At 50.4% G+C, this 26,014-nt stretch overlaps 2 protein-coding genes across 3 annotated transcripts in view; both read right to left on the reverse strand.

The window, feature by feature from the left end:
• Mapkapk3 (MAPK activated protein kinase 3) overlaps nt 1-22,253 on the reverse strand; it is an 80,281-nt gene extending 58,028 nt beyond the window's left edge. The window contains exon 1 of the mRNA XM_052719759.1: nt 22,185-22,253. The gene's annotated coding sequence lies outside the window, so the exon portion shown is untranslated. The remainder of the gene's footprint in view (nt 1-22,184) is intronic.
• On the reverse strand, nt 13,616-24,392 carry Hemk1 (HemK methyltransferase family member 1). Of its 2 annotated transcripts, XM_052719772.1 has the most exons (11): nt 24,260-24,392; nt 23,026-23,411; nt 22,595-22,686; nt 22,185-22,278; nt 17,237-17,371; nt 16,870-16,934; nt 16,538-16,587; nt 15,281-15,389; nt 14,349-14,444; nt 14,103-14,216; nt 13,616-13,989 (listed from the first exon to the last, which is right to left on the reverse strand). In XM_052719772.1, exons 2-11 carry the CDS (start codon nt 23,254-23,256, stop codon nt 13,953-13,955), a joined length of 1,023 nt encoding a protein of 340 aa, XP_052575732.1. In that variant the 5' UTR covers nt 23,257-23,411; nt 24,260-24,392; the 3' UTR covers nt 13,616-13,952. The 2 variants fall into 2 exon arrangements, with proteins under 2 accessions (XP_052575732.1, XP_052575742.1); XM_052719782.1 differs by lacking the exon at nt 24,260-24,392 and having other exon boundaries at nt 23,064-23,178.
• Nucleotides 24,393-26,014: the final 1,622 nt, after the last annotated feature.

Raw genomic sequence — 26,014 nt, forward strand, 5'->3', positions numbered from 1 at the left:
GAGCTCTGACCCAGTTTCTAGAACCTAGAGCTCCTCTACCCAAGGGAGGTTCTGTAAGGATGCCTATGATCGTGAATACCAGCCAGTGTTCAAGTGCCACACCCATGCACATGCATGTACATGTACATTCCTGTGCTGAGGCATATATGCAGATCTCTGATAAGCATTATAATATGGCCACTCTCCCTGGAGGGCAAAACTTGTGAGGGTCCCCATTGCTGACAAGACAAATCCTAAAGACCCAGAGTCCCTCGCTGGGAGACAATCTGGAGTCTGTCTCCATCCATGAGCTCTCTAAAGACAAGGAACCTAAGGGCTGCCTGAACCACCCTACCTTCCTGGTTCCAGCATACAAGCATAGTAGAAGCTTGAGGAGTAAACATGAGACAAGGAAATGGGGGGACAGGGCACAAAGCATCTCAGTTCCCCCTCTCCTAGCTTGGGAGGTGGTCTCAGCCCTCAGCTGCCCCAGAACCACTCACAGAGGATGCTGGCAGGAAAGAGAACCTCTCTCAGATGTTGTCCTCACCTGACCCTGAATCCTGCCCCAGCCAATGGCCCCAGGGAGGCTGAGGTGCCTGGCTCTTGACTGTGACTCAGCGGAAGAAGACAGAAAGGGGGGGTGGTGATGCTGGGGCCCAAAAGTGTTTTGCTTCTCATTTCTCTCTTTCCAAAGCACGGCCAGTTCCCAGAAATGAAGGTACCCAGAACCAGAGAAATCTGAGGCTTTGTGGGGCCCTGGGTTCCCCAGTCTGCCCACCTTAAAGGCAACATCAAGCCTGGGGATGCCCCTAGGCTGTGCCTCCTGCTTGGGCCTACTTTTTACTGCCTCAGACCAAGGACTGCGTACCTGGCACATGTACTGTGAAGCCAGGTTGGGGCTGTGGACTCCAGGGAACTTTCAGAAACACGTGGCCCAGATGCAGTTGCTGTGACAGATGCTAGGTGGGAGAAGATACCTCCAGGACATGAGAGTTGGGGAGGCTGGAGGCTTCAGGAACAGAACAGTCAACACAGAAAAAAAATTGATGCCTCATGCCCGCCCACAAGTTCCTTCCTCCTCCCCCCTCCCTCCCTTCTAATGTAAAAACTTTTAACATTTATTTGTTATATATGTGTGTGTGTGTGTGTGTGTGTGTGTGTGTGTGTGTGTGTGCGTGCATGCACACACACACACACATGCCATTGTGCTCACGTGAAGGTCATATGCATTTTCCTCTTTCACGGGTAACACAGACCATCAGGCAGCAAACATCTTCACCCCCATCTTGTGACCCTCTTTTAATTTTCTTTCTTTTCTCTTTTTCTCTCCCCCTTCCTTTCTCCCTTTTTTTTTTCACATTTAAAAATAAACAGTGTAGGGAAATGGATGGAACAGAGGTCATCACGCTAAGTGAAATAAACCAGACTCAGAAAGACAAATGTCCAGTGTTTCTCCTCATAAGCAGAATACACACACACACACACACACACACACACACACACACACACACACACACACAGAGAGAGAGAGAGAAAAGAGAGAGAGAGAGAGAGAGAGAGAGAGAGAGAGAGAGAGAGAGCACAGAAGCATATAGAAGGGGGACTATGTAAGGGGAGAGGGTCATGAAGGGCAAGACAAAATATCAAATGTTTTCTTTTATATGCAGACTCTATTCCCAACACACACTTACATATAACAGGAAAGCAGAAGGGACCACCTGGGAGGAAAAGAACAAGCAAAAGAGGGGGAGGGGTGGGGAGTGAATAAAGACAAGATACAATGTAGCTGGGCATGGTGGTTCATGCCTTAAGTCCCAGCACCGAGGAGGCAGAGGCAGGTGGATCTCTGAGTTCGAGGCCAGCCTGATCTACAAAGCGAGTTCCAGGACAGTCAGGGCTGCACAGAGAAACCCTGTCCCAGAAAAAAAATGAAAAAAAAATGTATATACACACATATACTCTCTAACAATGAGAACTCATTACTTTGTACACTAACTAAAAAATTAATTTAAAAAAGAAATAAACAATTTCAGGACCAGCGATATGGCTCAGTGGGTAAAACACTCATAGTGCAAGCCTACTGCCCTGAGTTCAGTCCCTAGAACCCATGTCAAGGTGGAAGGAGAGAATGGGCTCCACAAAATTGTGCTTGGATCTCTCCATGTCGACCGTGGCATATACACACACCCACACAAATAATAATGATGATGATGATGATGATGATGATGATGATATCTAAACACCACAGACGCAAACAAGCGCAGCCCACAATTACAACACATCAGAATCTTCCCCATGACCTGAGCTTGAAATGAGCCCTTCTGTTGCAGTCGGAGACTGTCAGGCGGGCTGAAAGGCACTACTACTGTTCCTAACTACCCATCTGTGAGTCGAGTCTCCTTCCCTTCTGTGGTGCACAGACATACAGACAGGTAAAACACCCATACATATAAAATAAAAATAAATACATCTTTAAATTTAAAAACAATTCCCATGCTAGGCCCTGGGCCAGACATTTGTGTTCTTTGCTGTTTACCTTAGTGGACTTTATGCTAAGAAAGAATTTCAACGTTTAAACATTATGTTATTAAAATGCTGCTTCTACCTTTTAAAAACGTATTTGAATGCCATGTGAAACTTGGTTTGAAGGAACAAACTCTGCAGCTGTAAGGGGTTGGGGTGCAATGAAGGAGTTTTACCAGGTCTGGTGGGCACATGCCTTTAGTCCCAGAAATCAAGAATCAGAGGCAGGAGGACCTCTGCTGAGTCTAAGGCCAGTCTGGTCTATGTAGCAAGTTCCAAGTGAGTCCTGTCTTAAATATAAATAAATAAAGTCTTCAGCCGTAGAGTGCCTCCAAAAGGGGTTTTAAGACACATCCATCCAGTGCCTCCTCCTAGAACCTTCCAGGCCTGGGGACCTGAAATGCTTCTTCTTCACAATGTGATGGAGACTCACCTCCTTAACTCACCTGCCAGCCAAGAGCCAGAGTGTGATGCCTGCCAGCCCCACCTCATATCCAGAGCACAGGAGTCCTGTTTCAGTACCAGTCACACACCCTGCCTCCTCCCCTACACCCAGGGCTCCTTGTCTAGCTCCTCTGCAGTGGGATGTGAAAGCTAGGCACCCAAGGGCAGCCAAGAGGAAGCTCACCAGAATCTGGTGCTGTTTGGTTTGGCCATTTTCCCCTTTGCCTAGGGGCCTATGTTGGCTCTGGGCCTCTAACCAGCCGCCAAACCTTCTGTGAAGTAAAGCCCTTGGATGCAGGTAGCCTCTGTGGCCTGCTCACCTTCTCTCCTGCCCAGATGTTAGAGGACTAGGGTGCAAACCCCAGCGTGAACACTTGCTGTGTGGCCCTGGACAGGTCAGGTCTCCCTCTTTATCCTGAGAGTGGGCCAGGCAGGCATCCCTGACATGCTGTTGTCTGACTTACAACCACAGGCTTGTGGTGCTCATCACTGATTACACATGGCAGATGTCTCATTACCGTTGTCACCAGCCCAAAGGCCTGGGAGCATCTTCCCAATTGGATGCTGAGCTCCCATATGGTCACATCTGGATCTCTGGATGCCCACATTGCCTCTGGGACGTTCTGAGAGTATCCTTTACTCTTAGACTCACTGTCTCCAGATCCCCAGTCTCCAGCTCAGAGCAGCCCCAAGCTCCTCTGATGCCAATCAGAGCCATGGGCTGTGCATCAGGATCCTGACCACTCCATCCCCATCCCCATCCCCATCCAGCTCCTCAGTAATGTTTGTGAGTCAGTTGATCCAGAACGCCTTTTGCCTCCACTGTAGCCCCAGCCACCTCCAGATTGGACAGTTGTGGCTACTTGCCTGAGCCCCCTTTTCCTGTGACCATGAAAGAGCAACTTCAATACCTAGATTACAATCCTATGAGTTACAACTTCAATGCCTGAGTTACAATCCCTGTAACTCAGCTCAAAAACCTTGCTTTTAAGCCCCTTGCCCAGGGCTGGAGAGATGGCTCAGTGGTTAAACATACTGGCTGCTTTCCCAGAGGATCCAGGTTCAATTCCTACCATCCACATGGCAGCTCACAACTATCTGTAACTCCAATCTTAGGGGATCTGATGCCCTCTTCTTGCCTCCATGGGTACCAGGCATGCACTGGATACACAGACACACATGCAGACCAAACACTCACACAAAAACAAGTAGCAAATGAACTAGCCACTGGTCCCTACTTGTGCATTTAGAGTTCAGCCAGGCCCCTGCACTCCCACCCACTTGGCACCACACCCTTCTGCTCATGTGCCTTCCAGCCCCTAGGCATTTTCCCTAGGCTGATTACGATAATCCAATGCTCTTTTCGTAGTGTGCATCATTCAAGTTCTGTGTTTTATAGCCCTTCTTCGTGGGTATGGGCTGTATTTCTGGTGCTTGGCTCCTAGGCTGGCTTGGGAGACTGAGGTCCCGGCTCAGAGCTGCACATGCCTCAGGAGAGGAGCTTATCAAGCTGCTACATTTCTGAGAAGCCCTGTGGAGACAGCCCCAGCAACCTCTGCCACTGCTCTGACAGGTGGACCTTAACGTTGAGCTCTGCAGGGTGCATCCCAAGATTTATCTCCACCCACCTCAGGGTCTCTGATGGTCAGATGGGCATCAAGGGCAGCCTCGTCCTCTCTCCCAGTTTGCTGTGCAACCTAATCTGGGGTATTCTCAGTTACAAGACCTGTAGGGTTTCCTGAGACTTATAACTAATAGTGCAGATCAGCTGTTCAGGGTCCAGTGCCTAGCTGGACACTAGACACTTAGCCACAAGGTCAACAAACAGGCAAAAGGCTCAGGCAGCACTAGCCTGAATGCACTCTGCATCCTCACAGAACTCAGCTTCTCGCTGACCTCCAGGAATGACAGAGGGACTAAACTACCTCTTCTAGCAGGTGACACTGTTTCTGCAAAGCAAGGCGGGGTAGGAGCCTTTAGCGGGTGGAGGAAATGATGATGACTGGGATCCCCGAAAGAACTGTCCTGCCCCCTGCCCTGCTGAGCCTTAACTTCACTTGCACAGGGACCTCTCTAGGCACACCAAGCCCCAACAATGGCACCTGCTGCTTGGACCCAGAGCGGGGACATCTGGCCTGTCTGCTCTTCCAGATGCAGCCCTTGGAGAAGGTTGTAGAACTGAGAGAACAGGGGCACTTCAGTGGCTGTCTCTTCTGAGAAGCAGAAGCCCTAGGGAGACCCAGGCCCTGGGAAAGGGGCCGCCCTGTCAGGGATGCTCCAAGCTGCCTCAGCTGGGCCCTAGAGAAAGTCAGCTCAGTTCAGTCTCCCAGCAAGACCAAAATAACCTCCTTTGGTTTGTCTTACTCTCTGAACTATAAAATTGGCCTTTACTGACCACCTACAGGACTGGTAGGCAGTTATCAGGAAGAAAAGAGGCCCTTGGAATTTAAAACTGGTCTACTTCACATTCCTGATTATAAGGCCAAATATACCCAGCGGTCATTTTAGATATCTGTGCTGAGTAGTTTTAAGTCAACTTGACACAAGCCAGAGTCATCTGGGAAGAAAGAACGTCAATTGAGAAAAAGCCTCCACCAGACTGGCCTGTGGGCAAGCCTGTGGTGTATTTTCTTGATCAACAGCATGAGAGGGCCTGTCTCACTGTGGGCGGAGCCTCCCAGGGCTGGTGGTTGTGGGTGCTGTAAGAACGATGGCTGAGCAAGTTATGTGGAGCAAGCCAGTAAGCAGTGTTCGTCTGTGACCTCTGCACTAGCTCCTGCCTCCAGGTTCCTGCTCCACTAAGTTCCTGCCCTGCCCTTCCCTCAAGGATGGATGATGTGAAACTGTAAGCTGAAATAAGCCCTTTCCTCCCCAGGCTGATTTTGATTATGGTGTTTTATCACAGCAATAGAAACCCTAACTGAGACAGGACCTCAGGAGACCCAGAGAGCCTGGGTAGGGGTGCACAGCCAGTTCCCTCAGAAGTGGTAGCAATCACTTATTCTACTAAGGGAACTTCACTCTCCTCACAACTGTCAGGGCTTCAGATGGGACCAAGATGTGGGTATCCATATACCCAGTGCCACAGGTGAGCTAATGTGGCTCACGTTGGTCCATGAACCTAGCCCAGAGGGCTTTGTACATTAGAGTCCCTAGTATAAGAGGTGTATCAGTGGTTCTCAATCTTCCTAATTCTGTGACCCTTTAATACAGTTCCTCATGTTGTAGTGACCCCAACCACAAAATTATTTTCATTGTTACTTCATAACTGTAATATTGCTACTGTTATGAATCATAATGTAAATATCTGTGTTTTCCAATGGCCTCAGGAGACTCCTGTGGTTGATCGAAAGACCAAGGGGTTGTGACCCACAGGTTGAGAACCACTGAGCTATACAGCACCATCTGTTGGCTACAGGACGTTGGAAATAACGAAGGCTGGAAGCCTTGAACTAGGAGTCAGGAGGCAAGTGCTATGTGAACTCAAGTAAGACCCCTGAGTGTGGCAGTCCCTCTGGAGCCCGGCTTGAGAGATTGAGATACTGACTCTTGGTTGCATACGCCAGGATGAAGGCAGCCGCTGTGGCTGTGGGAAGCTCTCCGGGACAGCTCTGACACCTGCTGCTCCTGTCCCAATAGGTGGATTTTAGCTCTGAGCTCTGCAAGGCATGACTCAAGACCTAGCTGTGGCAATCCCAGTGCCTGTGCTGGTCAGGCGGGCATCCGTGGCAGCTTCATCCTCTTCCAGCCTGCTGTGCAGACTTCTGCTTGGGAAGAGGGGAAATCAGGAATTACATACAAGTCTTGCTACAGTTCACTCTTTTTAGTACCAAGTCCTCTAGGCTTTGCGTCTAAGCTCCCCGCTTCAGGTATCTGAACTATCTGTCCTCAGCCTCTCTTAAACCCACTGGGGTTCCAGAAGCTTTCCAAGTGATGCCTGGTTTAAGACTGTAGCTTGGAGGGGGGTGCACACCTTGTCCAGATGGGATAACCTCTCCACAGTCCCTCAGTCCCTCATCCAGAGTAGTCTCAGCCTCAGGCTGGCCAGGGACAGGGTCCAAAGGCACCAGTTGGCTACTCCAGCTTTGAGAACCAGAATACTAAGATCCTCATGGACAACCGGATTCAATTCCAGGACAGAATGGTGACACACAGTCCTGAGGATGCCTGGTGACTGGAAAGAGCCCAGCTATCCACTGACACGGAGGGGTCAGGCTTAGTCACGGGTTGCTGTGTTCAGTTCTCAGGCATGACTAGTGAGTGAGGGCCTTCCTGACTCTCCAGTGCTGCTAGGCCAACCACGTGACTCCATGACAATCCAGGACCAGGAGCTGGGTAGACCTCACATTATTAAAAATAGTGCAGAGAGGCCAACTTCGCTCTCTCTCTCTCTCACTCCAGTCCTGTCTCCCCATTGCTCTCAGTGCCTGGGCCAGCCACTCTGTTCGGAGAGATGGCCCACTCTCTCTAAAGACATCTCGGGCTGCAAGACTGAAGAGGGTTCACACCACCCACCCTGGCCACATCCCCTCTGAGGCGAGGTATTCAAGACAATGTGTCATGTGTTTCCAAACTCTTCCAGCCTCTGCCCATTTCCACATTCCAATTCCAGAAACACTTCCATGTTTAAGTGTTTGCCATAGTAGAACCGTTACAGTTTGGACATGGGATGTCCTTCAAAGACTGTTGAAGCGTCAGTCCCCAGCTGGTGGAGTGACTGAGACTCGGTGGGAACTTTAAGGCGCTGGGCCTAGTTGGAGGCAATAAGAGACTGGGACCTACAGAAAAGTGTGTGTTCTCATTGGGTTTCTGTTGCTGTAATAAAACCCTGACCAAAACTCTCCCTTCCATCTGTGGAGGGGAGGGTTTATTTCAGCTCACAGGTTATAGTCCATCACTAAGGAAAACCAGGGCAGGGGTCAAGTAAGAACCTAGAGGCAGGAACTGATGCACAGACCAATGAGGAACACTGTTTGCTGGCTTTTTCCTGGCTCACTTGAGTTCAGCTACCTTTCTAACACAACCCAGGTCCACCTGCCTAGGGATGGTACTTCCCACAGTGGGCAGGCCTGCCAACATAAATTAGCAATTAAGAAAATAGCCCACAGAAGTGAAAACAGGCCAATCTGATGGAGACAATTCTTCACTTGAGGATTCCTCTCCCAGGTGTCAAGTTGACAGCCAAGATTAGCCATAAAAGTATGTACTGTCCCAGGACCCTTTTCTCTCGTTGCTTCCTGGCTGTCACGTGAGATTTCCTCCACCATCTTTCTGCCTTGTCACATGCCCGACAGAGCCAGCCAACCCTGGGCTGAAGCAATGAGCCGAACTAATCTTTCCTCCTTGTAAGAGATTTTGTCACAAGAATATAAAGTGACAAGCCAGCCAGGATGACTCTGGGTAAAGGTACTTCAGGCTAAGCCTGAAGAGTGGAGTTTAATCCCCAGGATATATGGTGGAAACTGATCTACAACTTTTCCTCTGACATCCACTAGCATGCTGTGGCATGGATGGACACACACACACACACACACACACACACACACACACACACACACACAAAAAAAAAAAAAAAAAAAACACACACACACACAAAAAAAATAAGTAAATAAGTGTAATAAAAAAACATTTTAAGGGCTGGACAGATGGCTCAGAGGTTAAGAGCACTGTTTGCTCTTCCAAAGGTCCTGAGTTCAATTCCCAGCAGCCACATAGTAGCTCACAACCATCTGTAATGATATCTGGTGCCCTCTTCTGGCATGCAGTGCAGGTGAACAGCAGGACGAACACTGTATATATACACAATAAATAAATTTAAAAAAAATTTTAGCCGGACAGTGGTGGCGCACGCCTTTAACCCCAGCACTTGGGAGGCAGAGGCAGGTGAATTTCTGTGAGTTCTAGGCCAGCCTGGTCTACTAAGCAAGTTCCAGGACAGCCAGGACTGTTAAACAGAGAAACCCTGTCTCAAAAAAAAAAAAAAAAAAAAAAAAAAAAAACCCAAAACATTTAAAAAAAGAATGCAAAGGTGACTAATCCAAGCTCCACGGAGCATCAAGATCTGTATTAGTTCCCTAGAGTTAACTATAAAAGATTACCACAGATTTTGTAACTTAATACACACGACTACACTGTATAATTTTAGAGGTTAGAAATCCCATTCCACTGGGCTGAAATGAAGGTGTGGGCAGGGTTGCATTCTTTCCTGAGGCTCTAGGGAAGAAGCTGCCTGTATTCCTTGGCTCATGGCTCCTTCCTCCTTCAATCACAGCACACTGACCCAGAGGTCCTCTCACTTTAGACATCCCTGTCTCCTTCCTGTAGACACCGTGGTCGCGCTGCTCCTACCCCAACGACTCAGGACAGCGTTTCCTTCCTGAGACCTGTAGTCACAAGTCTGGGGAGAAGGATTAGCTGGTAAACTACCTGCTGCACAAACTTGAGGGCCTGAGTTTGAATCCCCAGCACCCACGCAACAGCTAGACATGGCTGTCACATCAGCAACCCCAGCATCATGGCTGTACACATCTGCAACCCCACCATCATGGCTGTACACATCTGTAACCCCAACATCGTGGCTGTACACATCTGCAACCCCAGCATCGTGGCTGTACACATCTGCAACCCCAGCATCGTGGCTGTACACATCTGCAACCCCAGCATCGTGGCTGTACACATCTGCAATCTCAGCATCGTGGCTGTACACATCTGCAACCCCAGGATCGTGGCTGTCACATCTGTAACCCCAGCATCGTGGCTGTACACATCTGCAACCCCAGCATCGTGGCTGTCACATCTGCAACCCCAGCATCGTGGCTGTACACATCTGCAACCCCAGGATCGTGGCTGTCACATCTGTAACCCCAGCATCGTGGCTGTCACATCTGCAACTCCAGCATCGTGGCTGTACACATCTGTAACCCCAGCATCGTGGCTGTCACATCTGTAACCCCAGCATCATGGCTGTACACATCTGTAACCCCAGCATTATGGCTGTCACATCTGTAACCCCAGCATCAGGGAGATGGAGGCAGCAGCCCTGGGGCTTGTGTAAAGGCCCCATCTCAAAACATAAGGTGGTGACTGAGGCCTTTGCCCCTCCCCATGCATGTGCATGTATATGCACTCAACATCTGCATGCTCATGTGAACACATACAGGTACACCCCCCCACACACACACACACGATCTTTATTCATATCTGCAAAGTCCTTTGTGCCATATAAAGTAATAGTCACAGGCTGGGGGACAAGGACATAGGTGTCTTTAATAAGGTGGCTTTGTTTGTCTCACACCCAGGGTCTTGTTCAGGGCAGAGTTCATAAAGAGAGATCAGGCCACCATCCTAGCCTTGACTGTGGGCTGCTTAAGGCCGAGAGCTCCAGGAAGCCTGGCGCCTGCTCCTGCGGCCGCCAAGGACAGCTTGTTCTCCTGGCATGCTGTGGGGTGGGGATCAGGTGCACTGAAGCCCTCAAAGAGATTATGGCTCAACTTGAACAGCTGCCTGGCTCAGGCAGGAAGCCAGACCTCACGGTTTCCTCTCCCTGCTGACTGGGTATGTGAGAGCTACTGTCAGGTCAGATATGGGCCACTCAGGAAGCTCTAGCCTCAAGTCTAGCAAATGGATATGGGGTCAGTTTATTGGTGGACATTTACTAAACCTGAATGTGCCAGTCTCACAGTGGTTCCCAGAATGAGACTGGAAGGTTTCCAAATTCAGGGGCCAGATATACCGGCAGGACACTGACAGAGATGTGGGTAGGGGAAGGCTAGAACACAAAGTCAGGGCAGGTGTGTTAGAATTTAGCAGGTATGGCATGGATTGGCAGTGATGGGCAAGGACACTCCAGAAGGATGCACTGCTAGGGTAAGGGGAAGGTGTTCAAGAGGGTACTGCAGGGCAGTAAAGAATCTGAAGGTGGATAAGGAAAGATGAGGCCGGGCTGATTGAAGGGCTTCCCACTTCAGCCCAGCAGTTCTCAAACCCATCAGTGGTGAAACCCTTTATCCTGACAGAGCTTACTTATGGCCAGAGAGGGGTATCCTAGGGCCTTTCTCAGAGCTGGCCTCCCTCACCTCTTCAGACAGCACTCTGCAGGACACAGACACCATACTTAGGTACTGGGGATCCAGTCAAGCTTTAGAAATGAGATTGGGAACAGATGCCCAGGGTCCACGGAAGTGGGCACGCAGAAAAGGGTATATTTCTTGTAGCTGGGGACGCATTTTAATAAGTCAGCTAAATAAGCTGCATTGAATAACCCATAGGAAGCTACAGAAGTCATCTAACTATGAGGTGAGACCACAGTTTCTCCACCTGCTGGAAGGGACAGAACTGACCTCCCAGGTTCTGGCCTCAAGACCTCAGAGCCTGTACAGCCTACAGAGCCTGGGGGGTACCTTTTGCACCGCACCCTCCTGCGCTGGCCCCAAGGGAATCCGAGACTTGTGCCAAGCTTCTGGCACTAGCATCAGGAGAAAGAGGAGGACGGGGCACGTGAGCCTGGCTTTTCCAGAGTGGAGCCACTGGCTGCCATGGCTTGGGCCTTGGGTACTCAGGCCCTGGGGGAGAGAGGCAGTGAAGGGAGGAGGCGGCTGCTCCTGCTGGCTCCATCTCCAGCGGGGAGAGTCAGCAAGAACCCAGGACTGAAATCTTTCCTTGGCTGACTGCTGTCTCTGCCTGCCTCATGCTGGTGCTGAGCTGACCCAGCAGGGTACAGGACCTTCCCTGTCTGTCCTCAAGGCAACAGAAACACCCGCAATGTACCAAGAAAATCTCACAGCCATCCTTGCAGTAAAGCACTTTGGCCCTGTTTCTCAAGGTTTGGAGGCCAAAGCTGAAGAAGGCCAAGTCATCTGCCCAAGGTCACATCCTGGTAAGGGGCAGCCTCTAGAATCTAAACCTGGGTTGATATGGCTCCAGTGTGGCAACTCAGTGTCTAGCCCAGTTAAGCTAGTAGCTACAGTCTGGGGGCCCTGCCTTGCCGCTCTACTTGGCCTGGACTGAAATCCCAGTGGAGGCAGGCCCTACATTTTTCTGGGAAGGAAGCCGTCCCAAGGGTGGCTCTTGCTCCAGTGACCCCAGCTGCCCCTCCACTGTCGTTCTCCACTCTCTTGGGTGCCATACCCACAGGCTCTCCAAGGCCTTACCTCAGACAGGCCCGAGGCCGGAGGGAAAACTGTCAAGAGAACTCGGCACTGACTGAGTATAACCCAAGCTGTGAGACAAGAGGGCAACAGACTGCTGTGGGGTCAGGGCGGCCTGATGTCTGAAGACAGCCAGAGCCAAAGGACAAAGGCAAGAGAGAGAGAAGGCAATCTTCACACAGGCTTCGGCAAGCAAAGGTCAAATGGCGGAGGCGGCTCAGGAGGTGAGGAGCCTTGCTCTGGCTGGACCCTGTTACCTTCCCAGGTTCTTTCTGGAATAGCCATGAGGGAAAGCCCAGGCTCCCGCCTTCAAAGGAAGCGAGACAGCTTGCAGGCCGCATATCTAGGGCTGGACATAGGGTAGGTCACCAGGGTCAGATGCGGGGGCTCTGACACATGCAGTATGGTCTCTGCCAACACAAATATACCCTCTAAGCACAGCAGCAGACATCACTTACACAGGATCTAAGTCCAGAAATACAGACTCCCAAAGGCGAGGACCTGACTTCCTTTCACAACCTAGCCTCCCTTTATCATGGGACTTCAGGCAGGTCTTCTCTTAGCGCCTTGACCCGCCTGCCTGGACTGGGCATTTAGATGCCAGCATGCATGTTCTACTTTGCTGATGTAGAACAGAATAAAATGAAGCTATTTCCTGCACTGCCCCTGAACTCAGAAGAGTCCATGCCTCATAGAGAAAGGAGATGACTGGGGACCAACTCCAAGCCAGGACCTGGAACTCAGCTGTCGTGGCTCTGGAGGAGCTGCTGCCTATCAGAGCACACTCTCTCTGGCTGTGGTACCTTAGGTCAGGCAGCACCTTGCACATGCTGGGGGCAGAGAAGAGTCAGGTAGAATGAACGTCTTAGTCTTCGACACGCTTGATGAACTACCCAGATGCGGCCTTGCATCAACACTCACCACCAAGTTTCCTGTTGCTGTTGACAGTAGGCTGGTCTTTGGGCCTCCTGGTAGCCGTGTATCTGCCCAAAGCTGGGGTGAAGGTCACAATTCAGTGCCCAGACTTGGTTGGGTGCACCAACCAGGGAAGCATACACGGTTATTTGAACTCCAAATTTGAATTTCTACATTTGGAATGAATTGTCAATAAAAACAAACAAAAATCCTGTGGGTTTTTTTCCCCCACCCTACTGTCTCAAACATTCACTTACATGAATGTGGGAATGCAACCCCAGGATCACATGTCAAAGACCCTCACCCCCCACCGTCACCCTCATACACGGCCCCCATGATCAGCCTAGGCCCAGTCAAGGAAGAGTGTGCAGGCATACCTAGGCTGGAGGTAGATGATGTTAACCCAAACAATGAGCTATTCTGTGCAGTCCCTATGGTGTTCAAGGCCATGACTAAGCCTCCATACCCCTACCCCCCATCATGTGCTGTCCTTACACTGGGCCCCACCCCCACCACACAGTCTACTTGACTTACTAGTGTAGGAGGAGGCTCTCAGGCCTAATCCTACACGGGGGACAAGGGCCCACAAACACTGATAACAAAACACTGGTTTACCATTTATTGCTCTCTCAATACTTTACTGGCCACATTTCCCAATATCTTCATAGCAATTCCAGTGACAGGAACACACCAAGTAGCCTGCTACACTGAGGGGAAAGAGCTAGGCTGGAAACCCAGCTCTTGAGTCTGTTCTCTGCTCCCCCAGGAAGAACACTCCATCCTTGTTTCCAAGTCTCCTAGAAGCATCCATCGTAGGGAATCACAGAACCATGCCTGGGGTTCTGGAAAGCATTAACACCTCTCTCTGAACAGTATTCCATCAGGATCAGCCAGGCACCCAGCAGGCTAGAATCCTGGCCAGCTGTTCACATAGTAGCCACACTATGGTGCCGACTTCTGGACATGCAGGAACCGGAGCCTGAGGAGACAGGATGAGTATCTGGGTACCATCTAAGCTCTAAGGAATGCCACGAGTGGTGGGGGCTGCTAGAGAGCACGGAAGTGGTATGGCGATGGGAACTGTTGTCTTACCTCCCACAGAAGTCTTTACGTACAGCCACAAGACTAAGGTGCAGGTCCGGCCGGCTCTGAAGCCAGCTCTTGACAAGCTCTGGGTGCCTTGGGTCCACTTCTAAGAAGATGCTTCTACACAGAGGAGAAAGGGGTCACCTCAAGTAGGTAGGACCACGACCTGTCTGGCCTGCAAGAGGCAGGGGCACAATGATTGCGAAGGCATGCCAATTACACAATGGAAGTGGAGGAGGCTGCTGTCCATACCCAGAGGCACTCAAGAGCCGGGGTGCCAAGGTCAAGATGTGGGTAATAATGTCCATGCCTTCCTCACCACCATCCAGGGCCACCGGGTCTTCATAACTGAAGGGGAGAACAGTGGCAGGTAAGAGTCTGGGGGACGGGTATGTGAAAGGGTTGACAAGCCAGGCAGGCCTTCACAAAGGGCCCCCTGGGACAGACTCTGGGTTGAGAGGGAAGCTGAGGATCCATTAGCAAGTGGTTCCTAAATGGATTAGCAGGTTTTGCCTTCCTCCCCTCTTCTGCAGACAGCACCCCCATAGAGCAGGGCTGGATAGATTTGCTGAGTCCCACTGACAGACAGCCCTCAGGGCATGAGGCTCCCTTAGAACCCAGCTGCTCCTGCTCTTGATCTGAGGACATCTAAAACTGATCCTGCCTACTTCTGTGAGCCCAGAAAAGAGGAGGCAGCACCCACCCCTTATCACCAGTGCTTATGTAGGGACATGTGGTTACACTGCCTTCTCCGTCCTTGTAAATGCAGCATGGCTTTTCCAGAGCCAGAGATTTCAGTGCTGGCTTTCCCACAAGTCCTCATGGGACCTTAAACAGGGCACCCTCCCTCTCTAGGTCTTAGTCTTGTGTAAAATGACACATTCCTCTGCGAGTGCTTTTTATTAGGTCTCACTATGCCCGATGCTAAGTCCTTCTTCCCATGGTCCTGCAAACGCCACCACTCCTCTTTCAAAGAGGAGATGGAGGCTCAGGGAGCCTCGGGGCCTCCAGGAGTCACAAGTGCAAAGGCAAAAAGGGTCGCAGTAAGGCTGTGGGCTCTAATCTAAAGTGTACCTCTCGGGGACACTGCTGTCCCGTTCGGGCCCACCTATTTTCTCCAGATGCAAGTCCTCCAGCCCAGAGCAACCCTATTAGAGCTCCTCTGCTGTTCCACCCCCCTGTACCTGCAGATCTCTGGGGCCAGCTCTTCCATGTCCTTGTGGAAGATGTAGGGAGGGTTACTGACCACCAAGTCCACAGGGCCCCAGGGCAAAAGGTGGGTCCAGCACCCTTCTGTGAGCAAAGCGGATACACAGAATGAATTGGTCCACTGCAAAGTAAAAGTTGGTAGCTCCACAAGCTACCTTGCCCCTTAGGTAGCCCCTCTCCCCATGTTATACCGTGTGTCTGTCTCTAGACCTGGCTAGACTTGAAGATTAGTAGCCAGAGTCCCTACTTAGCAGGCTGGCCAGGGGTGGACATGCTGACATGCAGCCCTTCACCTAGAATGTCTGTGTTCTCTCTGCTCGCTGTCAAGGTCTCCTCATTAAGCAATATTCAATGCCACCTCCCATAAACCTGATTACAAAGGCTCCCCTGGCCTTGCCACTTTCTGCTTTATAACCAATAGAGTCTGAAAGCATAGCGAGGGCAGGCCTGCCTCAGCCAATCCCTTATGGCTGTTTCTGGGTCCCACTCATACCAGATGCTAAACCAGGTTTATCACACTCACACAAAGTTCGGGGGCTCCATGGGTAACAAAAGAATCAGAACAGGAGCTGGAAACCTGAGGATTCTGCAAAACCTGCCACGAGCCGGGCACGGCCTGACCACCTCTTCCAGGCCGGGTGGAGACAGAGGCACATGTGTATTTTGGTCCGAAAGTTTTCTTTCTTTGTTGTTTTGTTTGATTTTTTTTTTTTTTTTTTGAGGTGTTTCACTTTGTATCCCACGCTGGTCTAGAACTCACTATGTTCCTCAGACAGGCCTTGAATTCATAGGAGTCCTTCTGCCTCCCCATTGCTAAGATAACAGGTAGAGGCCACCATACCTGGCTCAGAACTGCTCTCCTTTGAACATCTGTTTATCTCTCGCCAATAAACAAACCCTAGTTAAACTTATCAGTTATAGGGGATCCAGAAGATAAGAAAGACCTTGTAGCTGGGCAGTGGTGGCGCACACCTTTATTCACACTGCTCGGGAGGCAGAGGCAGACAGACAGACAGGGCTACAAGACCTTGTGGCTAGTCCCTTGTCCCTTCATGGGGCAGGACAGCCAAGCAGACAACAACAGCACCTTGTCTGTCCTCAGCAAGGGCTGGTCTGAGGTGGTCCACTGGTCCACGGTTACTGGGAAACTCTTACTCCATTCCTGTAGTCCTCACCTACCCATATCCTCTATCCAGGATCCCCACCCCAAGAAGATGGGTAGGGGGATGTACCTGAGGTTACATCAAGGGGAATGATCCGAATCCTGTCCTGCAGCTGAAGCCTAAAGAGATGGGGAAGTGGTGGTGAGCACAGGATGCAAGCCTTTACCCTTGGTTACAAGGACCAGGAGGGAAAGTGAGCCCTTCTTGGATCAGCAATATAGTCATTGCTCAGAGTCCATCCATTCATAGACCGGTGGGACCAATGCCAGGCTACCCTCACTGCACCTCTCCCTCAAGAATGGAAGTCAGACTAGCAGGTTGGATACTAGAATAAAGGTCAAGTTCAGGTCCCGAAGTCCAACTCCCCAGTGCTGGCCCTCTGGACCTCCCAGCCCATATACCTCTGAGCATTCTCATGGGTCAGACTAACAGCAGCTTCTTCCTTATCCACAGCAATGACTTGACTCTGCCCAAGAACAAAGGAAGAGAGGTAGAGTTCTGGGAGATGCCTGTCTGGGAACCCTCCCCTAGCTCCCAAAAAGAAAGAAATATGTAACAAAATTTTCCTATAGTTGGGCTCTAGCCGGACAGATAGGGATGGAAGTCAGAGGCTATCGCCATGCTGGACTGGGCATATCTTCCTTTTTTGGCCACTTTCCTTCAATGCTTCTAGCAGAGGGATGTGGAGGAAGGGCCAATGGAAGAGACAGTGAGTGACCATCTTGATGTCAGGGAAAGGCAGGGCAGAGGGATACAGAGAGGGCTTACCTCAGGGAGCTGACTCAGTAGGCTGAGGGCAATGGCTCCTGATCCACAGCCCACCTCCAGAATGAGGGGACCACCTTGGGCTCCCACTGCAGGGGGCTGCTGGGCCACTTCCCCTAAAACCCATTCAACCAGTTCCTGGAAGGCAGAGGGTCTGGATCAGACTGGGTGCCATTCTTGCTCTTCGGGAGCCTTAACAAAGAGGTCTAAGCAGTTAGCTCCTAGTGAAGGCAGGTAGGCAGATGAGGGACAGCCAAGGCCAAACTGATCTTCACATCAGCAAGGACCCTGGATGGGTCATTCTGTCCCTGCATGCCTTATTTTACTCATCTGCGGAACAGAGCGCTCCCCTCAGGAACACAGTAAAGATGAATCAGAATCATATACCTGGCCCCTCATCTGCAGCATATGTGCACAATAAACCTCAGCTCTGCCCTTCCGGCCATCTTCCCGTTTTTATACTCACAGCAATGCTGAGAACCATATTTGACTGCCAATCCCTCTGTGCCTGGTCCTGCTTCCAGCGCCTGTACTAACTGGTTGGATCATCACCACTGGCTCATGAAGAAACACCCAAGGGTCAAGACCCTACCTGGAGCCTGAACTGTGGCTCATAGTGGTCAAGAATCAAAGGCTTGGAGTTGAGGATACAGCTCAAAGGAAGAACACTTGCCCAGCACATGTAAGGTCCACCCCCTAGTACCACAGGGGAAAAATAAATAAATCAGGGGTGGCTGATGCGTCCTCAGCTTTCTCACAGAGCTGGGTTTGGGAATTTCCCAGAAGACTCCTAGGCCAAAGGGACAAGCAATTACCTTAATGGGGCAGGGACACAGCTCTACCCAGTCTCACCCCTGAAGGTGGCTGTGGCACACACAGAACATGGTAAAGGGGCACAGGTGTGGTAAGAGTCTGTCTGGATGGTATCCACTACTACAGCAAAAGTATACTTTCAGATGTCATCAGCACGAATCCAAGAGGGTTTGGGGTCTTGCCCCCCACCTGATGTCGACTGAAGCTGTATGTGGTAATCACCACAGGGTGAGCTAGGAGTGAAGGGTGAAGGCTGCTGTTGTCCCATAGCTGGAATGTTTCTAAACAGAGTAGAGTCGGGGCTCCAAGCACGCAGCAGGGAAAGGGCAATGTGGTCTCTTCCCAAAGACAACCCCCCTCGGATATGGGCAGAGGCCCCTTCAAGGCTCTGGAACCTCAGAGGGAAGCAGCAAGTGAGAGCTCTCTGAAGGAAGCCTTCCTTAGCCCCTGTGAAGTATCTCTGGTAGTAGACTTGGGAGGTCACAAACTGTGCCCCAAATCAGACCTGGCCACCCATCCTTAATACGCCAATAAAAAGAGCCAAATTAAAAGTAGAAAGCAGAAAGAAAACGAAGGAAGGAAGGAAGGAAGGAAGGAAGGAAGGAAGGAAGGAAGGAAGGAAGGAAGGAAGGAAGGAAGAGAGGCAGGGAGGGAGAGAGGGAGGGAGGAGGAAAGAAAGATTTGTCCAATGTGGCCACACTGGGAGGAGGGACAAAGAGATCCAGCAAACCCCTCAAGTCTACCTCAGATTCCTGAAGTGAAATCACAATTTAAATAGCGGGCCAAGGGTATGCAGGTCTAAGCAGTGCGGGTCAAGGTGTGGTCCTGCCCACCACAGACACATCATTGCATGGACTTCAATCTCATCCATAAGATGATCTGACAAGTTGTTAGGACTATGAGATCCCTTTGTGGGAGACAAGCTCATCTTCTGACTAGTGCATGAGATTTCGCAGGAAATCCCTACTTCTTTGGGGTCCATTGTTTCCAAGTCTGATAGACTGAGGGACACAGTCTTTAGAACATCTTCATTCTGCAGACCAGCTGCATCTCTACAACCCAAAGATCTTCAACCTGACTTGAAGATCTAGGCCAGGGCTTGCCTCTCTTGTCATATTAAGTTATGAGAAGACCTGGGGTCTGACCCAGCCAGGCCCAGTGGAGCAAACAGCACCAGATCATCCAACCCCCCTTTCAAGTTTGTCTGCTGAGTCCCAAAAAGCATTTCGTCCTTCCTAGGGTCCCTACCTCAGTGGCAATGCTCACTCACACCAAAGGTAACAAGTCCAAAGCAGACAGAAGTTGGAGAGCTGGACCAACCCTCCCTGTTCCAAGCCCCTTCCGCACTAAAAAAGCCACTGTCTATAGGTGAGGGAGCTCGGTTCAGGTCTGTGCCAGGCATGAGTGGAGAGCACTGGGGTGTGTGCAGCAGACTGGGCTTATGACCAGTGAACAGCTTGCAATCTAAGGCTGTGACTGAGAGGTTGTGGTAAAGGCAACAGACTGAACGGCCAGCAAAATAACAGCCTGTGTTAGGGGTGTGAGTTTCTCTGGGTTTCCTGACCACAAACAGCCCACTCTGGCTGGAGGATGACCCCTCAGCCAGCCCACACTGGCTAGCCACCTCAGAGGCATCCCTGACCTCAGACACACATACCATCCATGCAAATGGCCACCTGGGGCAGGGCTGAGAGACTGGGCCCCCATTGCAACCAGCGGCCTCTTACCTTCCCATCTACCACAGACCATGGAAAGCTCATCTTGATCGTAGGACCATCTGGGGACTATGTGGGAACTATCTATGTCGAGACTACATTCAGGAAGTCTAGAAAATTCTTCCCTATGCAGTAAAGACCTTCCCTCTACCTAAAGCTGTTGGCTTGTTGGAAAGGACCTATCTAGTCAAGCTGGTCACAGACCCAATCATCTGTTCGAACTGAATCCAGGAAGAATTTAAAACATGGAGTGACAGAAGGAGAGACATGAGACAGAGGCAGGGAAGGGACGTGGGTAGTTTCGCCTAGAGCCACTGCTCCAGATGGGACTGCATAACCCCTGTACAGCATCCCTGAGGTCTCAGAAGGATGTCCCATACACATCCTCTATTGGGATCATATCCTGGGGGGCTGACCCTAGTCATGTGTACTGCCTCCCTAAAACAATGACAGCACTGAGCCTCTCACAGCCATGCCACACCGGGTGGGGAAAGGGTGGCTCACACCCCAGCCTTGCAGTTTCCCACTGTATACACTGCCACCCTCTCGCCCCCAGGGAAAACCGAGCTCATCAGGCCACAAGCCACTTGCAACTTTGCATTTCAGACTTTCACACCCACCATCAAAAACCGCCCTTTGATGGATAGAAAATACAGACTGTGACCCCTCCCCTGCACCCAATCTCTCCACTCTGCCACAGGCCACGTCCTCTTCATTTCTTAGTAAAGCGCCCCTGCCTGATGTGGCTTCACATTGGGGCAAACCTGGTAAGTTCTCAGAAATGTCTGTACAGTGAGGCAGACCTGGCCTCCCAACCACAGCATCCTCACTCTTCCCCTCCTCAAGCAGCAAAGCTGCCTTCCTGGCCCAGACACACCGAGAGTGGGTGGGGCACATGGGAGCTGAAAGCTCACACCCAACACCCAGAATCCAAAAACGCATGGCAGATCCCACCATGATAGCTGCCCTTCTATGTTCTGAGCCTTGACATTCTCCAAGGATGGCAAGTGATATCCTGGCCAGAAGTCACGTATTTGGTGGAAGCTACAGGGTAATCCCCCAAAAGCCTGAAGATGACAGGCCACATCCTGCTTTTGAATGTTCGGACCCCATCCCAGGTTATGTCAGCACTAAACAGGACAGAGTCAGAACGTTCAGGTGCAGCCCATGGGTCCCTTCCTTGACAGCTCTTTGACTTCTCAAGGCCTCAGGCTTCCTGCAGTTCTGCCCCAACTTTGGAGGATGAAGTGAAATTCAGTCTCTCAACCACATGATAAGGGGGTACACTAGGTGATCCACGGGTTCTTTTTTTTTTTTTTTTTAATGTGTATAGTATTTTGCTGGTATGTATGCCTATGTAGTGTGCATATAGTGCCCACAGAGGCCAGAAGAGGATGTCAGATTCCCTGGGACTAACTACAGTTACAGATCGTTGTAAACCACCGTGTGGGTTCTGGGAATTGAACCTGGGTACTCTGGCAGAGCAGCTGGTGCTCTTAACCACTGAGCCATCTCTCCAGAAATATCAGAGGATTCTTGACCAAGGGACAGAGATGGAAAGGGTGAAGGACAGATAGCCGCAGGCCCTGCTAGGAAAGGTGGAAAGGGATGGACTTTTCCCGAGAATGTTTATATGCCAAGATATCTTCCCAGAAACCATCCTTTCCAGAGTCGAGCACCCTCTGGTTTTGCTCACCATCCTGTAGGCAGCCCCACTTCACGCCAGAGTCCATTCTCCATCTCCCAGCTCTGCCATCAAATAAGGAGGATGTGCAAGAAGGACAGAGACACATCTGTCCCAGATCAGGGTGTGTCCCCAAGGGACAGCATGCATGGGCCACACAATCCCCAGTTCTGGTAATCTGAGGGACTGACACAAACAATCACCTGACCAGACCACAGACCTAAGCCAACCACTGAGTCACAGATACCCTGGCCTGACAGGCCAACACTCATCGTCTGAGCCCAGAGCAGGTAGCAACCACCTATAAAATCACACTGCTCACACCAGGCCTCCAGGTGTCCAGCTGGAGGCCTATCTACTTCTCCCCTGCTCTCTAAGTTGCTGGGGGTCATTTATTTCCCATGGGTTGAGTCTGCCATGAGCCTACAGGGTAGCTCCTAAGTTACGGCCACAATGAGCTGAGCACTGGGACAACACTACTTGGAGCATTCTATGTCACTTCCTGTCCTTGGAGCTGGGGCAGAGGCTTGGAACGTGAAGGAAGTCGAAGGGACAGGGCAAGAGAAGTCCTCTATCGTGGCTCAACCAACCTAGCCAGCAAGACATAAGTGTGGAAGGTCACTGCCCCTGTGAATGGCAGCCATGGGGCCCCAGCACCCCCTGGAGGAAGTCTGGGGCAAGACAAGTACCTCGAATCTTTCCTCAGCCCCATCCTGACCCATCTCAGTTATATACTCACTTCAGTCTCTGGCCGTGGAATAAACACTGGGGGTACCATCTTCAGACTGAGCCCCTGAAAGTCCCACTCGCCAAGGATATACTGCACCGGCATCCTGCAAGAGGAGCATCCAGGGGGTCATCAGTACCAGAACCAGGATTAATAAGGCCAGAGATGAGTTGAGAGCGACTGTAGCCAAGGCTATCAGGCAGGGTCCTGTCTGCAATGCCCGAGGACACACAGTCTAGGCCTACCCTCTTTCCCTTCTGTAAATTGACTACACTAGTCCCTCTCTTGCCATTTCCTCACCCCAACAGCTCCCTAGTCCTCAGACACTGTACTCCTCCACAATCATAATTTGGTGGGAGTAGGGAAGGATGAGTCTCTCTGTTCCTGACTTGGAGTCTTCAGATCTGTCCATGGCTGCTTACCTCTGTAATCGATGGCTACACAGTTCCTGGATGCACTGCAGTTGTTTAGGGGTCAGTGGCTTGGTCCAAAGTTCTGGTTTCAGGCTCTGAAACTGTCCCCAAGGAGAATGTGAGTGGCTGGTTCCCTTGGTCTAGAGACATACACCCAGGTCTCTTGTGTGGACAACAGGCTCAACACTTTGTAGACTCAACCAACACTAGCCACTTAATCATCCCAGAACCTGTAGTACCTGGAACACACTGTAATAGTTTGTTGGATGAATGAATAAGTATCTGCCTGAAACATTTGTTCAGCAAAATTCCACCAGTTTTATCTAAGCACACTGATTGAGCCAAAATAAGTCAAACAAAACAAAACAAAAATCCCCAGTATCTGTTCCCTGGAGTTCTCCCTCCCCCCTCTTCCTATCCTCCCTAGCATGGCACTTAACTGTTTTGGCTCCAAGGACATGAGCCACGATGTACTCACTGGATTCCCGGGCCTCTGGGATACCTCTTTCCTCAAAGACCTGTGTCCACCGGCTGGCCACCCCTGTGGCACTCAACAGTCCAGTCAGAGATGAATGAAGCTTCCATGAGTTGAAGGACCAACCCTGGGAGGCTCCCATCCTTCCCCTGGGACCAGATAGAAGGGTCCAAAGTATTCGCCCCCAAAGCTTCATGTCTTGGAGAAATGTTTGCAAGTTCCTAAGTCTCCCTTGTGATACCAGTCACAGGGAGAGGTGCTGGGAGTGATCCCTAGGCTGGGCTAGGTGCAGAAGGATCAGCCATGGGCTCTGGTTCTCCCGTATTCTGTTTCTCAGATGTTGTTGTCACCCTAGAGGAGAATATGGAAAGATTCAAAAGCTGCCTGAAAAGAATGTGTATTTAGTCTGCTACCTCCTGGACTATATTCACACCCTCAACCACCTATTTGATTTCTTCTTGTCTTGGCCAGTAATTTTTTTTTTTTTCCAGCTTAAGTAGGTTGAATTGGTAGAGCCTGGTCCCTGCTAATAGTCAAGGTGTGGGTTTGGGAGTAGGGCATATGTCAGACATATGTATGTGTGAGCTCAGTCAAATCATTGTTTCTGACTTCAGTTTGATCATAATGTGGGAAAAATAACACCAGCTCTTTGGTGACTGGTGCCTTGACCAATGGATGTCAAGGGTCTGGAAGACAGTACACCACAAACTAATAACTCACTAATGGATGGCTGGAAACTGCCCTGCTTGGGAGCTTTGCTTCTGACATTCTGTATGCACCATCACTGTTTGGAACCTGAATTTTTCCCTTTAATTTAGCCCATAACCCCAGACATCAGCATAAACTGAAGGCTGAAAAATTAAGTGTTACATTTAACACAAATAAGTTATCTGAAAACTTAAAATCGGTGGCCCCCTCTACTTCCAAGCAAATTAAGTAAGGTCCAAACTAACGTCTGCTGAGCACTTGCTAACTGCCACAGTCTCAAAGACAGGGCTGAAGTAGGAAGCAACTTGTACCCAGTTCCGGAAGGAAGCAAAGCTCCGTCCCAAATCCTCAAGGACATTATCAACGACTCAGGTAAGCACGCCCTCTCTCCAAGCCTGTTTCCCCCGACTGTGAGGGATAAGACTGGCCTGGCCTCAAAAGGCAATGTTGTGGTCATACATTCCCACCCCGTTTCCTCCTCTGGTGCATACCTGATAGAGGAAATGCACGATTACCCAGCCTACACACCAGCACCGGGAGACAGCCCCAGGGTCGGCCCCGGATGTGCGTAGCCTGCAGTAACCTCCCTTAACGCCTTGTTTCCGCTCCAGTGCAGTTGAGAAAGTGCTCCGGTGCACCACGTCTCCCTGGTCTAGGGTTCCTACAGCCACCGGGTTCCCCCTTTGAAGACTGCGGGAGGGCGGGCAGGCTGAACTGACCCGCACCCACCCTCAGCCCCACTAGTGGGAAAGTGTGGGGACGTGTGAGGTGCGCTGTAGGGTCCCAGACCCATTAGTCTTCCTTAAGGTCGCAGCAGAGATGTGGCTCCAGCCTGCAGTGATTGCTTGAAGCACGCGTTTACATATCCAGTTGGGGCGGTGTATGGGCGGAAACAAACCGAGCGGGTGTCAGTCTGTGTTGGGTTTGAGAGCCAGGCTAGAGAGGGGAGGAAGGATGCTGTTCTAACAGCTTGCAAGCTGGGTCTAGCAGCGTGTGGTTGGGTTCCAGTGTTTGGGGGCAGTCTCTGTTTTCGGGAAGGGATTAGGTATCTAAAGACCCTCTCGACCTCACATGCACATAAAATTTGGACCAGATAGAAAAGCAAATGCTGGAAAACTAGATTCGAATCCTGATTTTGTTGGCAATTCGTTGCTTAACTTTAAGTGCTCAGACCTTTCTAGGCTTTAGTTGCGCCTTTTATAAAGTTCATAGCAGTTGCAGGACCTGGTGATACAGGCATGTAATCACAGCTACTAGAGAAGCTGAAGCAGGAGGATCCTAAGTTCAAGACCAGCCTGGGTAATTTAGTAAAAACCTGTCTCAAAATTAAAAAGGTGGGAAGAGACCTTGAAGAGATGGATCAGCAGTTAGGAGCACATATTCTTCAGTTCCAAGCACCTCGGTGGACACCTGCATTCACATGTACACACCTACCCAACCACCCATACACATAATTTTAATAAAATAAAATAAAAATAAAAAATAGTTTATTCGGGTAGCTCAGTTGTTGACATGCTCACCTACCTAACATGCACAATACTCAGTTTGATTCCCATAAATGGGATATGGTGATACACACTTATAAATCCCAGCTCCCAGGAGGTGGAGACACAGAGACCAGAAGCTCTGTTTCAAAAAGTAAAAAATAAAAAATTGGAATGAAAGGGTGGGGGCTGTGTTGTGGAATAGAATATTTATTTAACTAAGATATGTTACATTTGTTTGTGCTACAGAATAATTGTTTAACTATGTAAAAATGTGTTGCACTTGTTTAACTATGTAAAGGTGTGTTGCTGTTTCACCTTGCCTGCCTAAGGCACCAGATTGGTCTAATAAAAAGCTGAGCTGGGTGGCAGTGGCACATGCCTTTAATCCCAGTACTCGAGAGGCCGAGCCAGGCAGATCTCTGTGAGTTTGAGGCCAGCCTGGTCTACAGGGCGAGCTCCAGGACAGGCACCAAAACTACACAGAGAAACCCTGTCTCGGAAAAAAAAAAAAAACAAAAAACAAAACCTGAGTGACCAATAGCTGGGCAGTAGAGGGATAGGCAGGGCTGGCAGCCAGAGAGAATGAGTAGAAGAAGGACTCTAGGCTCGAGAGAGAATAAGGGAGAAAGAGAGGGAGGCACTGGGGTCAGCCAGGCAGGCAGCTGCCAGACAGACAGACACAGAGTAGGACATACAGAAGGAAAGAAAGGTAAAAGTCCCAGGCAAAACGTAGATGAAGAGAAACAGGTTAATATGTTA

The sequence above is a fragment of the Peromyscus californicus genome, unplaced genomic scaffold (assembly GCF_007827085.1).
Source record: "Peromyscus californicus insignis strain IS unplaced genomic scaffold, ASM782708v3 Scaffold_11__1_contigs__length_118956290, whole genome shotgun sequence".
Taxonomy (NCBI): domain Eukaryota; kingdom Metazoa; phylum Chordata; class Mammalia; order Rodentia; family Cricetidae; genus Peromyscus; species Peromyscus californicus.